The sequence below is a fragment of the Rhincodon typus genome, chromosome 14 (genome assembly GCF_021869965.1).
Source record: "Rhincodon typus isolate 14 chromosome 14, sRhiTyp1.1, whole genome shotgun sequence".
In the NCBI taxonomy this organism is placed as follows: domain Eukaryota; kingdom Metazoa; phylum Chordata; class Chondrichthyes; order Orectolobiformes; family Rhincodontidae; genus Rhincodon; species Rhincodon typus.
The window spans coordinates 13844080-13861137 of record NC_063345.1 but is presented as its reverse complement, the minus strand read 5'-3'; the positions used below and the strand labels follow the sequence as shown (position 1 = coordinate 13861137).

Here is a 17058-nt window from a genome sequence, read left to right as displayed (position 1 = left end):
ACGTTTATGGCAGAGGTAGATAGATTCTTGACTTGCAAGGGAGTGAAACATTAATTGGGGGTAGTGTGGAGATGAGACCACATCATGAATTGAATTGTAGCGCAGGTTTGAGGAGCTGAATGGCCTATTGCTGCTTCTACTCTATGTTTGTATATTCCTCACAGTATCAACAGACACTGTCACAGAGTACTGCATTGGACTCCTTCAGATCTACAAGGTTATGGAATGCCTGCAGCAAAGAGAATGGTGAAATTCACATGCAGTAAGCATTTAGAGTTTGGAGAAGTTTCCCATTGCAGGAAATGAGAATTTAACAAGTGCATTCAGACTGATGTCTGCTGTCATATTTATCAAACTCCTGTACAACTCAGTTACATGGAACAAAGAGCACGTAGTTGTAACATGAAAATAGGAGGTTGTCACTTCCTCAGACCTATTCAATTAGGTCATTGCTGATCTACACCTCAACTTCATTTAGCTCTGTAACCCTGATACCCTACATAAAAGTCTATTTTGGTCATGAATTTCAAACTATTGCCAGGAAGCACAGCTTTTTTCTTGGGGGAGGTGTAAAGAAAATTCCCAATCTCTACTACAAAAAAGTACCTCCTCATCTTATTCCAAAATGGCCTTGCTCGAATTTTATTCTGACCCTTTCTTTTACTCCATCAGAGGACACAGACTTGATCGTTTCTTGTATCTTTTCAACATGTGGACAATTCAAGCTTCCGCTGTACACAAAACATGTCATCACATCAATGTCACCATATCCCAATAAGCAAACAGCAGCAAATACAGTCAATCCATTACTGTCGTGGCAGAGATTAAAGCATAGCTGCTAAATCAGAAGTAAAATGATAAAATTTTCCTGACCGCTATGTTGCTGGTCAGGTGTATACATTATGGGAATAACTACGAGCTGGATTGAGATGCCACGTACATTGAACAGAGACAAAAACAAAAATTGCTAGAAAAAGCTCAGCAAGTCTGGCACCATCTGTGGAGAGAAATCAGTTAACATTTTGGATCCAGTCATTCTTCTTCAGAATTCAAAGTTCTGAGGAAGGGGTTACTGGAACCAAAACATTGACTGATTTCTCTCCACAGATGCTGCCAGATCTGCTGAGCTTTTCCAGCAATCTCTGTTTTTGTTTCTGAATTCCAGCATCCGCAGTTTTTTTTTTGGTTTTTCGTTTAAATGGTGACAGACTAACATCTGAAACCACCATTTTAGAATGGTATTTAGAAAACCAGTTGGAGACCAAAGTCCAGTACTTACATAAAACAGGATCACAAAATAATCACAAAAAGCTATGGTGAATATTACATCCTGATAAATTATTTCCCTCGCAGATGTATTATGGATGGCAGATTGCATGTGTAGACAGAATCAGCAATGTACAACAATTAAACATTTTGAGTGTAAATGTTTATTACATGTAGTAGACAAACTCAGAAAAGATATTCTACCTTTGGCCTCAAAGGATATTCAAGATAGAGGTTGACATGGCTGATTTTAAAAAAAAACCATTAATACATTTAGATTCTAAAGTTATCACAGTGCATAATTCTGTTATTGCTCAAAAATTGTGAAACTGGCAGATCACATGGACTGCACAGGGTAATTTTTCAAAGAAAGTTATGATAATACATTCCTTTGCTACAGATGGGAGTGGGGTCGGGGGACCAAATTAGTTATTCAAATTTGTGCAATATTCTGATTGGGATGTGACCCAATGAGATTATTCAGTCATATTGGCTGGTTTCAACACTTGGTATCGGGGACTGTACAGATTTAAAATGTAATCCTTCTGTTTTCATCCCCAAACAAATTGTGACCTTGCCTGAGCTAAGTCTGAAGCAATGTGGAATACTTGCTGACCAGAGACACTGAAGATGATGGTCTACAAACACTGATTTCAGTTTCTCTTTGTGTACATCTTGGCTCTTTAAGATTTTATTTTCCTCGTTTTAACATCAAGCTCGTTTGTAAACAACAGGACAGTGAAACAGGAGTTAACACCCTGAAAATGGGAGATTGTACTACAATTAAACTGGACTGTGCACGTCTAGAATGTACTAAATCACATCTTCGATTCTCTTTGGTTTTGATATCCATTTTCTCCACAAAACAGTATTTTTCCAAATCTAAAAAAGCACAACGTAAAATGCAAGTCTTTTTGGTTGATTGGCAGAACTTTAGGTTCACTTGACACCTCACATCTGTTCTGATGCAGGCACCTTCAATACTGTCACACTGTTTATTATGACCAGCTACTGATGCATGGGTGCAGACAATATCCACCAGCGCGACGTTATCTTGAGAAAACGAAGCAAATAAAAATGGCAACAAACTGTCAAAAAAAGTTAGATAATCACAAGGTAAGTCCATTGAAGTTTGAGGGCTACGTATTAATGTTAGGCTGGCCCATTCATTCAATATGGACCTCAGTTAGTTCAGTAACAGATGCCATCTTGGTTATTGCACGAGGCAACTTACGTGCTAACAGTGTGATGTGAACAGGAGGAGTATATAGGTTTTGAAGGAAAAAAGGTTCTTTGGAGCAAGGAGGTGAAGTCAGTGCTCAAGATGAACAAACGTCCTGTCACAGGCCAGGACAGCCTATTGCCTCAGCCCCACCATTTGGTACCTAGTGTGGATTGGTTAGTCTTGAAACTCTTTTCCCTGATTAACCTCCTCAGCTCCCACAGCTCCTCAGCCCCCAGGCTCTGGTCCACGCCTGGGCTGAGCCGATAGCTCAGCGGAGACACGATGTAGCCATTCTTGTACAGACAAACCCGCTTGCAGAACTCAAAGGTGCTGAACATCAGACCATAGTACGGAACGATCTGTGAATTAAACGCAGTGATTGAAACAGGCAGGCAAAATGCAAAAGGCTTAAATTGAACATGACTGGTCTCTCCAGCAAGTGTACTAGTGGGTCAGGCAGGAGGGTATTTCATAACCTGTTACTGAAAAAGCAACAATATTTAGCTTATAACTCAAGTTAATGCTTAACCAAAAGGGCACAATGCACTGGACAGAAGTGTAAAAAAGGACTTATTGCTCTGAAATCACCTCTTGGGATTGTAAAGAGGTTTCATTTGGAGATAATTCAGAAAGCTTTTGATCCACATCTGTTGATATAGCAGCTGTCCTCAGTGGCTTTTTCCCCATCCAGTTGCTGCATTTATGCAATTTAATAAACTAGTCAACCTAATTCTCAGCTCCACTCTGGACATTGTGATCACCATCCTCCTCCCATAGGAAAAATTCTTAATTGCTCTTCAGAATAATGAAATGAGCCAAAGAGAATAGCCTCATTTTTCACAAAGTTCAGATTATCGCATACTCTTCCGAGATGAAAAGAGCTTCATCATTATCCTAAAAAAAAAATCAGCTTTGTGGGACACGTTGTATGCATTGGGTTAATTCCTGTTCATAAGGTTTTTTTTTGGTCTGAAAAATCAATTTGCTCCATTAGACTTTTCCACATGACTGACCAATTGGAAAGGAGTCAATTTCCATCACTGGGTCATAATGTGCCATTTGTAACTCCACAACACTAAACACAGATACCATATATTAGCTGGAAATTTATATTTGATCTGGCTTAGTTTGCAAATATTTGTTAACTTGTTCTAATTCTGAAATATCATATTTCCACCCCCAATAAAATTATCACTATCTTTCTTCTTCCTTCAACTCCTCTGTCATAGTACATCACTTATTGAGACAATGAGGCTGATCTTAATTTGTTAAATCAGCTCCAAAAGAGAAGCATATTCTTTCAAAAGTGATGCTTTGGCAAAAGGGGTCTTTCATGAGACAGCCAGAGCTCCACTGGATTCAGACAGCAAACGTTGATTTAGTGAAAAATTAGGAATTTTACAACATCATCTGAACCCAGTAGCATTTTTTGGGGACGTGGACAAAGCTGGCTCTGGCCACATGGTCTGGCAGTGAGAATAAGTATAGTATAAAATAAGAGAATTGATTTTTGCCGCTCCAAAATGTTAAAGTTAGAGCTGGGCTGTCCAGGACCATTAGACCTATGGAAGACAGGGATACTAGGGGATTCAGAGACAAGACTGGTGATTGGATTTTTAAAAATCCATTCACAGGATGTGGGTGTTGCTGGCTAGGCAGCACTCATTGCCCATCCCTAATTGCCCAGAGGGCAGTTAAGAGTCAGCCACATTGCTGCGAGTCTGGAATCATATGTAGTGTCAGACTAGGTAAGGATGGCAGTTTCCTTCCCTAAAAGACATTAGAGAAACAGATGGGTTTTTCCAACAAACAACAACGAATTTCTGGTCACAGTTATACTCTTAATTCCAGATTTTCTTTTGAATTCAAGCTCCACCAGCTACTGCGGCAGGATTCAAACCTTGGACACCAGAACATTGAGGTCTCTGGATTAATAGTCCAGTGATAATACCACTAGGCCAACATCTCCTCTCAGAAAGAAGTTAAGGTACAGATCAATTGATTGAATGGCAGGACTGATTAATGGCATACTTGTGTTCCTATGGCATTAGCTTTTAAGACCTTTTCCTAACATATAGGTAATATAACTTTAAATAAGCATATATGCTCAAAGAACTATTTTATACAAAATGTTTATTAAAACAAAGGTGGCTATTGGAATGTTAGCCTTTCTTTACAAGGGGAGTAGAACATAAAAAGGAAGGTTATTATGCTTCAGTTATATAAAGTATTGATGTGAGGCAGATCATGAATATTGGTCAACATTGTTGTCCTTTTGTTTAAAGGAAGGCTGTAAAAGTATTGGAGATAGTTCCAAGGAGGTTTATCAGATTGATATGCGAAATGAGTGGGTTGTGTTAGGAGGGTAGATTGGACAGCCTGAGCTTGTTCCCAATGGGTTTAGAAGAGTAAGGGGTGACTTCATTGAAGTGTCTAATACATGGAAACGATGTTTCCTCTTGCATACTTTTAGCAGTTGGGGGGTGGAAAATGAGCGTGGTGTGGAATCAGACCATTCAGTCCATTAAATCTGCACCAACACTCCATGCATCCCACCCAGAGCACCCCTCCCAACCTATCCCTGTAACCCTGCACTTCCCATGGCTAATCCACAGAACCTATTCATCTTTGGAATGTGGGAGGAAATTGGAGCACCCAGAGGAAACCCACACAGCCACTATGTTTCTTTGTTATCCATTAGAGGCCTGTACCTGTATTCTCCATGGATAAACAAGGATTTGGTATAGTCTGCAATAAAGAACTTTTAGTAACGAAATATTAGCTGCTTTGGGTAAAGGGATGCGTGCTAAATTATCATGACTGTATGTGGGGCTACTATGGCTGGGTAGAGGCACATAGGCTGGCATGGGGAGCTCACAAGAGAGACAGACAGGGAACAAAAGAGGTCAAATATACTTACATCCACAAAAGACAATTAATTGTTTTTGTCTAATGTATGCTCTCTCTTGTATTACATTGTCTGACCTGGATTTCTGTGTTCAATGTAAGGCAGTACAGAGTAAACAATACGTTTCTCCTGACACCACAAAATTACTGCTGGGTTTACGGAACCAGCACTCACCTTTACTAGGTTCGCTGTTAGACCATTCCACAAGCTCAGGACACCTTTCGTCTTCACAATTTGCTTGAAACAGTCCACGACACCAGTAAAGTGTACATCCACCCCCCCGTAGTGAGGGAGCAGGGGACTCTGTGCCTATAGTAGAAGGTAAAAGGCATTCACATGTGGAAACCAAGATTAATCTCATAATTTGCATTTCGATGTCACCTTTGCTGTAACAAAATACTAAACACACTCCAGGAGTGTAACAAAACCAGAGGATGAGGAATTAAGACAAATTGCTAAAAATTTGATCAAAAGAGGCAAATTCTGTTTTTCCTAATAAAAAAGGAGCATCTGACAGGGGAAGGAAAGATGTTACAAGTATCACAACTCCGAGGTAGCACTTGCTTTTTATTTAATCATTTTTGTGGGATGTGGGCGCTCACTGGCCAATATTTACTGCCCATCCCTAGTTGCCCTTGAGAAGGTGGTGGGGAGCTGCCTTCTTGAATCACTGCAGTCCACCTGACCCAGCAACAGTGAAGGTACGGTGATTTCTTACAAGCCAAGATGCTGAGTGGCTTGAGGGGAACTTGAAGGTAATGATGTTCCCATATGTCTTCTGCCCTTGTCCTTCCAGATGGAAGTGATCGTAGGTTTGGAAGGTGCTGTCTAAGGATCTTGGGTAAATTTCTGCAGTGCATCTTGTAGATAGTACACACTGCTGCAACTGAGTGTCGGTGGTGGAGGGAGTGGATGTTTGTGGATGTGGTGCCAGTCGAGCAGGCTGCTTTGTCCTGGATGGTGTCAAGCTTCTTGAGTGTTGTTGGAGCTGCACCCATCCAGGCAAGTGGGGAGTATTCCATAACACTCCTGACTTGTGCCTTGTAGATGTTGGACAGGCTTTGGGGAGTCAGGTGGTAATCAAACTCCAGTATTCACAGTCACTAAAGAGTTAAAGATATTCAAATAAGACACAAAATTCCCCAACTGACTCAATTTTCAGACCCAGGTTGATAGAAAGCATGGAATAGGTTGCTGTGCTTAACAGGAATTTATTTATTACAAGTCATTAGATTCCAGCTGCAGGAAATCAGTTATATTGGCATATAACACTGTAAATTAAAACTCCAAACTCCTTGTAACCACCCTCCCAACATACAGACACACAGAGACAGATGTAGACAGGGAAGCAAAAAAAAAAATAAAAATGGGAAAACAGGGAAAGTAGTTCGGTAATTTTATTCACAAGATTTGTTGAGCTAGTTCTTCCTGACCAGAAGATTTCTTCTTGGGTTTACTTTTCCAAATGATTTGTAAGAGGTGCAGTGGCTGGTTCACTTATGCATTCTCTGATTTATCAATTACAAAAGGTCAAAGCTTACAGCAAAAGCTGAAGGAAAGTTAAACTGTCTTTTTTGTCAAGTTTAAAAATGGCTTACCGTAAAGAGAAGGGAGATCCTAGCACCTTGGCCCTAGCCAGATGATGTTCAGTACCCAAGAACCAATCACATGATTGTTGGCAGGCAGAAAACCTTTGTCATTATTAACTGGTCACTTATCCATTGACCAATCAACATCTTGTTGACAACCAAAGCTTCATCTGAATACAGACACACCCTGCCTGACGCCAGTTCATCTGCAACCTACTTCAAGTACTATCTGTTTGAGCTTCTGATTAAACAATGTTTGCCATTAGAGTCAGGTGACTTGCTTTTCAAGGCGTGCTGCAATTTTTAGGAAAAAAATCAGTTCCATTTCATTTCAGTCCGCAATTTTAAAACACATACAAATAAAAAGACGTGGCTTTTACAAAATGCAGGTGGTGTTTAGGAACAGAATTCCCACGTGCAGGGACCAAGCTACACAGAGGATAAGTGCTAGTGGTGAACTACAGGAAATCAGGAGATAGAACAGAGCAGAATTGGAAGAAAACAATTCTCTGGGGAGAATTAATCGGCTGGAACAGGCTACTGAGGTAGGAAGGGTAAGGCCATGGAATAATTTAAAAACAAAGGGTGTGAATTAGGAGATGGGCAGCAAATGTTTGGGTAAATTGATAGTTAGAGGATTGAAGATGCAAAGCCAGCTAAGAGAACATTGAAGTAATTGAATCTGGTCATGATGAATGCATTAGTGAGAATTTCAGCAGCTCTGAGATGAGATAAACCAAAGACAGTAATTTCTTGGCTTGGATGAGGTGGTCAATTGAATTATTTATGCTTTGTCCAAATGAATTAGATAGGGAGTTAGAGAGATAGATTTAATTATCTTTGTGTTGTAGGAACAGCAGTGACAGATTACAGGCCTGTTTTACTTTAGTGCAGATTTAGGACAGGGTCAATGCTCAATTCAGCTTTTATTTGCTGCTCTGATGCTGGTTGGTACAGGAGTAGTTTCAACCTCCAAAGCTTAGAAATGGATTTGCATTTCTATTGTAAATTTGCAATTAAATCTTTAGTTTACTTGCCATGGATATTCCCTAATACGAAAAAAACAGCATCAAAATCCACTGGAGAACTGGATGGTGAGATTTCCTTAGAATGGATCTGACTTAGAGCTTGAATTGAATCTGCCAATAAGAGAAATTGAGCATTCTGACAGCAGGCAGTGCTGAACCAGTGGCAATCAGTTAGGATTTGACTTGCAAAAGCCTTTTCAGGACATCCACATGCAGGAAGCCCCTCGAACTTGGGATTACATCTGGCTGATGTATCCAGTGATGAAATGCTTTAGCAGCACCTGCATCATGTTGTAATTACTGCAAATGCAGCAAGTGACTACTCCATAAAATATTGAGGAGATGCTTTTAATTTTAAAAAACCATTAGATAAAAAGGTTTCTGATATAGCAGTGGGTCAATAGTGCAGACTGGTGGTCACAGCAGGTAGTACACACACACACACACACACACGCCACTTAGGAGGAGTTGAAGAATTAATGCAAAGAAAATGGGATTGCTGCAGTTACTGACCAGAAGAGAAAATGTACCCAAGCACACAGTCACGATAAAACACCTCAGATCACTTCACATTTCTAATGTTGCACATAAGCATAGCTCAGAACTCACCTGCATTTTTCTTTTTACAGTTTCAAAAGGGAAGGAGAGTGTTTGGGCAACACCTGCTGCCAGACAACCATTGCCAAAATTCTGCAGAGTAGTGAGTTTCACATTGGGCTTATTCCAGAGTTTATCCAGGTTGATATAGACCAAAAAGGAACCAGCGGAAAATGGCACTGACCCTAGGAAAGGAAAGGCGGGAATTTCAGGTTAAAATTAGGAGATGATTTCATTGAAACATGTAAAATTCATAACGGCTTGAGAGAGTAGATCCTGAGAAATTACTTTCACTGCTGAAAATCTAGAACAAAGGATGTCTGAGGATAAAGGCCATTTTGGGGCTGAGAGGAGGAAAATTTTCTTCACTTGAAAAGATTGCCAATCTTTGATGTTTTTCCACTCCAGAGGCCTGCGAACGCTCAGTCAATGGAAATATTCAAGAGAGAGATCAATCAATTATTGGATTTCAATGGAATCAAGGGGGTTACAGGGAGAACAGAGGAAGGTAGCGTTAAGGTATATAAGCCATGATCTTATTGAGTACTGTGGCAGTAGCACTGAAGTGCTGAATAGTCTAAATGTTCTCTCCCAAATAATATACTCCTGCTCCTATTTTTGTTATTTAATAAAATGGATCTGTTTAAATAAAAACACTTTGGTATATATTGAATGACACGAGGAAGCCCTACAATACTTTTCAGTACTGAAATCCAAGAAGTGTCCTGTTTGTACTTGCTGCAGATCTTTAAGCATTTGCAGTAGTTGTTTAGTAGTTGTTCTAGTTTGGGGGTAGGGCAGACAATGTTTTATGCAGTCAGTCAGTAAATTATACAAGTGGATAACTTTGTTTTTTTTAAAAACAAATTTTTAGCCAGAGCAGGGAAGGATGGCAGTTTCCTTCTCTTTAAAATAAAAAAAAGGACATTACTGAACCAGATGGGACTTCTCCAACAATTGACAATTGTTTCATCGTCTTCAGTAGATTCTTAATTCCACATACTTAATTGAATTCAAACTCCACTCGCTGTAGCGAGATGCAAATTTGTGTTCCCAAAACATTACGTGGCTTTCTGGATTAACAGTCCATCGATAATATCACCAGACTAACCAAAACAGAACTAAAGAACTGTGGATGGGGAATACAAATGACTAGGAGTTAGAATATATATGCAAGGATCAAGTTGCAAAGTTTAATGCCAGTTTATAAATAAAAAAAAAGAGAAAGAACTTGTATTTCTACTATACTTTTCATGACCTCAGAATATCCCAAAGCATACCACAAGTGACAATGCAATGGGCTGTCAGCTATAGATAACAACAATTTTGGGTCCCAAATTTGGGTTCTGTGATTTAGTGATTTTTAAAATTGTCTTTACTTATCAACACGTTCCTACAATTTCACAACTTTTCTCGAATCGTTCACCAACTCACATGGTGACCAAGTGCAAAACTTCCACCAGGAACACTTTTTGAGCTACAACAACTTGCATTTACGTAGTCCCTTGCAGTTCAGAAAACAGCCAGGGTGCTTCATGAAGGCATATGCAAGAACTGACCATCAAGTTTTTAAAAAAAAAAGAGATATTAGGTCAGATGACCAAACGCTTTGTTCAAGAGGTCTATTTTAGGAAAAGAAGAGGTTAAAAGGAGGAGATTCAGTGCCGAGGGTTGAGACATCTGAGCACATGCACACACAATGGGATGAAGCAAGTATGGGATCCACATGAGGATCCCAAAGTTCTGGGAGGGTTGTAGGATTGGAGACAGTTACAGTAACAGGGAGGGATGAGACCCTAGAGATATTTGAACAGTTGCAGTATTTAGCAAATGGCTACAAAACAATGTTTTTGGCATGGGTTCCCATTTTTTTTTCCCCCCATTCTTGTCCTGTGGAATGACATAGTCCCTGGGACCTCAACACACACACAAGTACCAGAGGGGGACCAATATCCTGGTGGGCAGATTTGCTCGTGCTGCAAGGGAGGGTTTAAACAAGATTGGCAGGCATGTGGGATCCTCAACAGCAGAGGGGCAAGCGCTAGGCTGGAAAGAGATACAGTAATCAGAAATAGCAAGCTGAAGAGACAGGTCAGGCTGGAACAGGACAGGGAGCAAGGGATACCTGTTGAATTAAATTGCATCTTTTTCAATGCAAGAGGGCTGACAGGTAAGGCCAATGAACTCCAGGCGTGGATAGGTACATGGGGCTGGGATACATAGCCATTATAGAAACATGGCTAAGGTGGGGACATAACTGGCAGTTTAATGTGCCAGGATACAGGTGCTTTAGGTGGGACAGAGGTGGAGGAAAGAGGGGAAAGGGAAGTTGCATTTTTGATTAAGGGAGTATCACAGCAGTAGTCAAAGATGAAATAACTGAGGGATCATCCCATGAGGCTTTGTGGGTGGAGCTAAGAAATAAGAAGGGGATGGTGATGTTAGTGGGGCTATACTATAGGCCCCCAAATAGTCAATGGGAATTAGAGGAACAAATATGCAGGGAGACTGGGGAGACTTGCAGGAGCAGAGTTGGGATTTTAGTTTTCCTAACATAGGCTGGGACTGCCACAGTATTAAGGGCTTAGATGGGGTGGAGTTTGTTAAACGTGTTCAGGAAAGGTTCCTCAAGCAGTATGTAGAGGAAGGGGCAAAAACTTGACCTACTCTTGGGAAATGGGGCAGGACAGGTGACCATAATTCTACTAATTTTAAAATAATTATGCAGAGGGACAAAACTGCTCTACAAGTTCAAGTTCTAAACTGGGGCAAGGTGAATTTTGATGGAATTAGACAGGAGCTTGCAGGTGTTGATTGGAGTAATTTGTTTGCAGGCAAAGGGACCTCCAGCAAGTGGGAGGCCTTTAAAAGTGTGATAGGTAGAGTTCAAGGTCTGTATGTTCCTGTGAGGGTGAAGGGCAAGGTTGGCAGGAGTAAGGAACCCTGGATGACTTGCTCTGACCAGAAAAAAGTAGGAGGCATGGCTCAGGTACAGGGATCAAGGGAATCCCTGGAGTATATAGTGGATAGAGGAGTTTACTGAAGAAGGAAATCAGGAGGGCAAAAAGGGGACATGAGATAGCTTTGGCCGAGAAGATTAGGGTGAATCCAAAGAGATTCTTTAAGTATATTAAAAGAAAAAGAATAACTAGAGACAGAATAGGACCCCTCAAGGACCAAAGTGTACATGTATGTGTGGAACCACAGGAGATGGGCAACAAATATTTCTACTTGGTGTTTACTGTGGGGAAAGACATGAAGATTTGGGAACTTGGGGAAGTTAGTGGCAATATCTTGGGGACAGTCCATATTGCAGCACAGAAGGGGTTGGGCATATTAGAATGTACGAAGGTGGGTAAATCTCCTGGTCCTGATCTGATGTATCCAAGAGCTCTGCAAGAAGCTAGAGAGGAAATTGCAGGGACCCTGGCTGATATATTTGCATCATCATTAGCCACTGGTGAGGTCCCAGAAGAATGGAGGGCAGTGAATATTATGCCCTTATTCAAGAAGAGCTGCGAAGAAAAACCTGGAAGTTACAGACCAGTAACATCTGTGGTAGGTAAGATACTTCAGAAGATTCGGAGGGATCAGATATACATGCATATGGAAAGACAGGGTTTGATTAGGAGTGGTCAGTTTGGCTTTGTGCATGGGAGATCATGCCTCACAAATCTGTTAGAGTTCTTTGATGAAGTGACCAGGAAGTTTGAGGGCAGGGCAGGAGACGTAATCTATATGGATTTCAGTAAGGCCTTTGATAAGGTTCCACGTGGTAGGCTGCTCTGGAAGGTTAGATCACATGGAATTCAGGGAGAGCTGGAAAACTGCTTCCTATCATCAAGCCAACTGTATATTCAGAGGGTAATAGTGGAAGGATGCTTGTCTGACTGGAGGCCTGTGACGAATGGTGTGCCGCAAGGTTCGCGCTGGGCCCATTGCTGTTTGTTATCTTTATCAATGATTTGGACGAGAATGTACAAGGCATAATTAGTAAGTTTGCAGATGACACTAAAATAGGTGGTATCATGGACAATGAGGAAGGTTATCAGAAACTGCAGCAGGATCTTGATCAGCTGGGGAAGTGGGCCAAGAAATGGCAAATGGGGTTTAATATAGATAAATGTGAGGAGTTGAATTTTGGAAAGTCAAATCAAGGTAGGAATTTCATGGTGACTGTAATGGCCTTAAGGAGTGTAGTGGAACAGAGGGACCTTGGAGTTCAGGTGCATGATTCTCTGAAAGTGCAGTCACAGGTAGACAAGGCAGTGAAGGCGGCTTTTGTCACACTGGCCTTGATCAGTCAGGCCACCGAATAAAGAAGTTGGGAAGTTATGTTGCAGTTGTACAGGACATTGATGAGGCCACATTCGGAATATTGTGCTCAGTTTTGGTCACCTTGCTATAGGAAGGATGTTATTAAACTGGAAAGAGTGCAGAAGAAATTTACAAGGACAGTGCCAGGTCTCAAGGGACTGAGTTTTAGGGAGAGGTTGGACAAGCTAGGACTTTTTTCTTGAGTGTAGGAGACTGGGGGGTGTATAAGATCGAAGTGTATAAGATCATGAGAGGCATGGATAAGGTGAATGCACTCAGTCTTTTTCCCCAGGGTTGGGGAATTGAGGACTGGAGGGCATCAGTTTAAGGTAAAATGGGAAAGAATACATGGGAACCTGAGGGGCAACTTTTTTTTTATTTTTACACAGAGGGTGGTAATGAGCTGCCAGCAGAAGTGGTTGAGGCAGGTACATTAACAACATTTAAAAGGCATTTGGACAAATACATGGATAGGAAAGGTTTAGAAGGATATGGGCCAAATGTAGGGAATTGGGGTTAGTGTGGATGGATGTTTTTGGTCAGCATGGATCAGTTTGGGCCGATGGGCCTGTCTCTGTGCTGCAGGACTCTGACTCTACCAACAATATTCTAACTTGTTTACCAGCAGAGTGAATTACTCATAGGAAAACAGCAATCATATTGTTAATTAAAATTATTTTTGATTGTTATTACAGCAAATGAACTAATTGGTAATATGCCAACAAATGCAGTGAAATAGAGAATACATGGTTCTCAAAACACTATTCTTGGAGTACTTCTGCCCTAAGTCCCCAAGATCTGGTGGCCTTACAAATCCCATGAAACATTCCTGACAACCCCACCTTATGTCTAACAATCAATGTGTTAACGTGAATGGAACCAGGATATTCGAGAATAGGACAGTACTCCCATAATTGGCAAAACTCATACTCAAATAAAATTGGGTTTTCTGCTTACTGCCCCATTTCATTCTTCTCCTCATTTCTTTCCAATAATTTTCTCCTCTCTGCAAATCTCCACATTCTTGATCCCCCCCCCAATCAATCTCTCACTAAGAATCCAAGTAGGTACGCATCAAAATTTGTTTTTTTGTCTGTCATTTACATAAAAAAATGATCTGGATGAGAATTTAGGAGGCATGGTTAGTATGTTTGCAGATCATAGCAAATCATGGTATTGTGGGCAATGAAGAAAGGGATCTTGATCAATTGGGTCAATGGGTTGAAGAATACAGATGGAGCTTAATTTGGATACATGTGAGGTATTGCATTTTGGTAAAATAAATAAGGACAGGACATATACAATTACTGGTCAGGCACTGGGTAGCATTGTCAAACAGAGAGACCTAGGGGTTCAGGTACATGGTTCTTTAAAACTTGCATTGCATGTAGACAGATTGGTTAAGAAGGCGTTTGGCACGCTTGCCTTCATTGCTCAGACCATTGAGTATAGGAGTTGGGATGTCATGTTGCAGTTGTACAGGATGTGCTTTTGGAGTACTGTGTTCCATTCTGGTCACCTTGCTACAGGAAGGATATTAAACTGGAGAGGGTTCAGAAAATATTTACAGAATGTTGCTGGGACTGGGGGTTTTGAGTTAAGGAGAGGCTGGATAAACTGGGGCTTGTAGCAGCATGAACTGCTAGAGGTTTATAAAATCATGAGGGGCATAGATAAGGTGAAATAACAAAGGTTTTTTCCCCTAGGATAGGGGAGTCCAAAAGTAGAGGCCACTTTTAGGGTGAGAGGAGAAAGATTTAAAAGGGACTTGAGGGCAACTTTTTCATACAAAGGGTGGTTCGTGCGTGGAATGAACTGCCAAGGGAAGTGGTAGAGCAAGTATGGTTACAACATTTAAAAAGATATTTGTACAGGTACATGAATAGGGAGGTGGGCCAAATGCAGGCAAATGGGATTAGTTTAGTTTGGGAAACTTGGTCAGCATGGATGAGTTAGACCGAAGGGCCTGTTTCCATGCTGAATGACTAGTGACAGTATTACTCAATAGATGTCCTTTAATAACCAGTTACGAGAAGCTCCATCAAGGGAAAGGTAGCAGTGAAGTGGGAATTAACCTGGTCTCCAAACATACTTTTTGCGGAGGGGAGCAGTGCGGGAAATAGTATCACCTACGGGCAGCTTTGCCCAAGATCACAAGCTTAACCTGACCCCCATGCCCTTATAACCAGCATTACTGTTACTGTTACCGTAATTATTACTTGATGCACATTGGTCAGAAGAACACAAAGACAACATGAAATAGAGGATATAATTCTAACAGTGGTGCAGGAGAAGAAGGACCTGGGTGTAGGTCTGCTCGGGTCATTGAAAGTGGCAGGACAGGTGGAGAGAGCATGAACAAACAGTATACAGTGTCCTCAGCTTCACTAATACGGCATTGAATACAAGAGTGGGGTGGTGATGCTGAACTTGTACAAGGCACATGTTAGACCTCAGCTGGAGTATTGTGTACAGTTACAGGTTCCACATTATAGGAAAGATGTGAATGTATTGGAGAGACCGAAGGAGATAACTAATATAGTTCCAGGAATGAGAAATTAAAGCTATGAGGATAGATTGAAAATTTGTGACTGTTCTTCCTGGAGAGAATAAGGCTAAGAGGAGATCTGACTGAGGTTTTCAAACTCATGAGCAGGCTGGGCAGAGTAGGTAGGCTGTAACTGTTTCCATTTCTAAAAAGAAACAAGAGTGAGTGGGCAATTTAAAGAGATGTGCAAACGAAGCAAGGGAGATGTGAAAAATCATTTTCACATGGTGGGTTGTTAGGGTATGGAACACACTGCCTGGAAATGTGGTGGAGGCTGATTCAATTCAGGTGCTGAAGACGGCATTGGAATTTTTTTGGATAGTAATGGTGTGCAGAAATATGGAGAAAAGGCAGGATCTGGCACCGGATAATACAACTGGCATAGGCACATGGGTCAAATGGCCTTTCTCGGCTCTGTAATAATTTTGTGATTCTGTTACAATTTTTTCAGATTTCCTCTTTCAGTTAAATCGATTTCTCATTCATTTTTTAAATCCGTTTTCATCCCTGACCATCTCCTCGCCTGGACACTGGTCAGTTTGCCCTAGCGGCCATTCATCAAGTGGCAGTATTGACAAGGAGCATTGCCCATCATTCTGTAGAGAAGGGCCAAAAATCAGGCCTGATCCTTCCCCCACTTGAACTTGCAGCAGGAATTGATAGCTAGTCATTGGGAGTGAGAATCATAGGGAAGGTGATGGCCTAGTGGTACTATCACCAGACTGTTAATCCAGAGACTCAGATAATGTTCCCAGTGACCCAGGTTTGAATCCTACAATGGCATTCGATAATTTAAAAAAAAACATCTGGAATTAAGAGTCTAATGATGACCACGAATCCATTGCCGATTGCTGGGGAAAAACCCACTTGGCTCAGTAATGATCTTTAGGAAAGGAAAGTCTGCCCTACATATCATTCCAGACCCACAGCAATGTGGTTGACTCGTAACTGCCCTCTAGGCAATTAGAGGTGGGAAATAAATACTGCCCTAGCCACGACACCCTCATCCTGTGAATGGCTAAGTTTAAAAAAACTCAGCTGAACTAGTCTCCTCTAACTCTGATTAATAAAGGCTAACTGCAGAGTCTCCTAAACTCAACCTGCCAAAAATCAGTGAACATTAACTATTTACAATCTTTCACGAATACACTTCATTATTAAGATTTTTTTAAAGGATTTGTGTTTAAAGAATTGAGGACTGTGGTTCATTTGAAAGATGGTGGAGATACCGGGACTACAAGGTGCAGGGCTGGATGAACACAGCAGGCCAAGCAGCATCATAGGAGCAGAGAGGCTGACGTTTCGGGCCTAGACCCTTCATCAGAAAAGGGGGAGGGGAAGGGGGTTTTGAAATAAATAGGGAGAGAGTGGGAGGCGGATAGAAGAGGGATAGAGGAGAGGATAGGTGGAGAGGAAACAAACAGGTCGAAGAGGCGGGGATGGGGCCAGGAAAGGTGAGTGTAGGTAGGGAGTTAGGAAGGTGTTAGGTCAGTCCAGGGAGGACGGACAGGTCAAGGGGGCGGGATGAGGTTGGTCGGTAGGAGATGGAGGTGCGGCTTGAGGTGGGAGGAGGGGATAGG

At 41.4% G+C, this 17058-nt stretch overlaps 1 protein-coding gene across 1 annotated transcript in view; it reads right to left on the bottom strand.

The window, feature by feature from the left end:
* Nucleotides 1-1410: 1410 nt before the first annotated feature.
* slc25a43 (solute carrier family 25 member 43) overlaps nucleotides 1411-17058 on the bottom strand; it is a 20166-nt gene continuing 4518 nt past the window's right edge. Inside the window, exons 3-5 of the mRNA XM_020513575.2 lie at nucleotides 8626-8798; nucleotides 5574-5708; nucleotides 1411-2850 (exon numbers count right to left, since the gene is read on the bottom strand). Coding sequence (XP_020369164.2) covers nucleotides 2632-2850; nucleotides 5574-5708; nucleotides 8626-8798 — 527 coding nt within the window. The 3' untranslated portion in view covers nucleotides 1411-2631. The remainder of the gene's footprint in view (nucleotides 2851-5573; nucleotides 5709-8625; nucleotides 8799-17058) is intronic.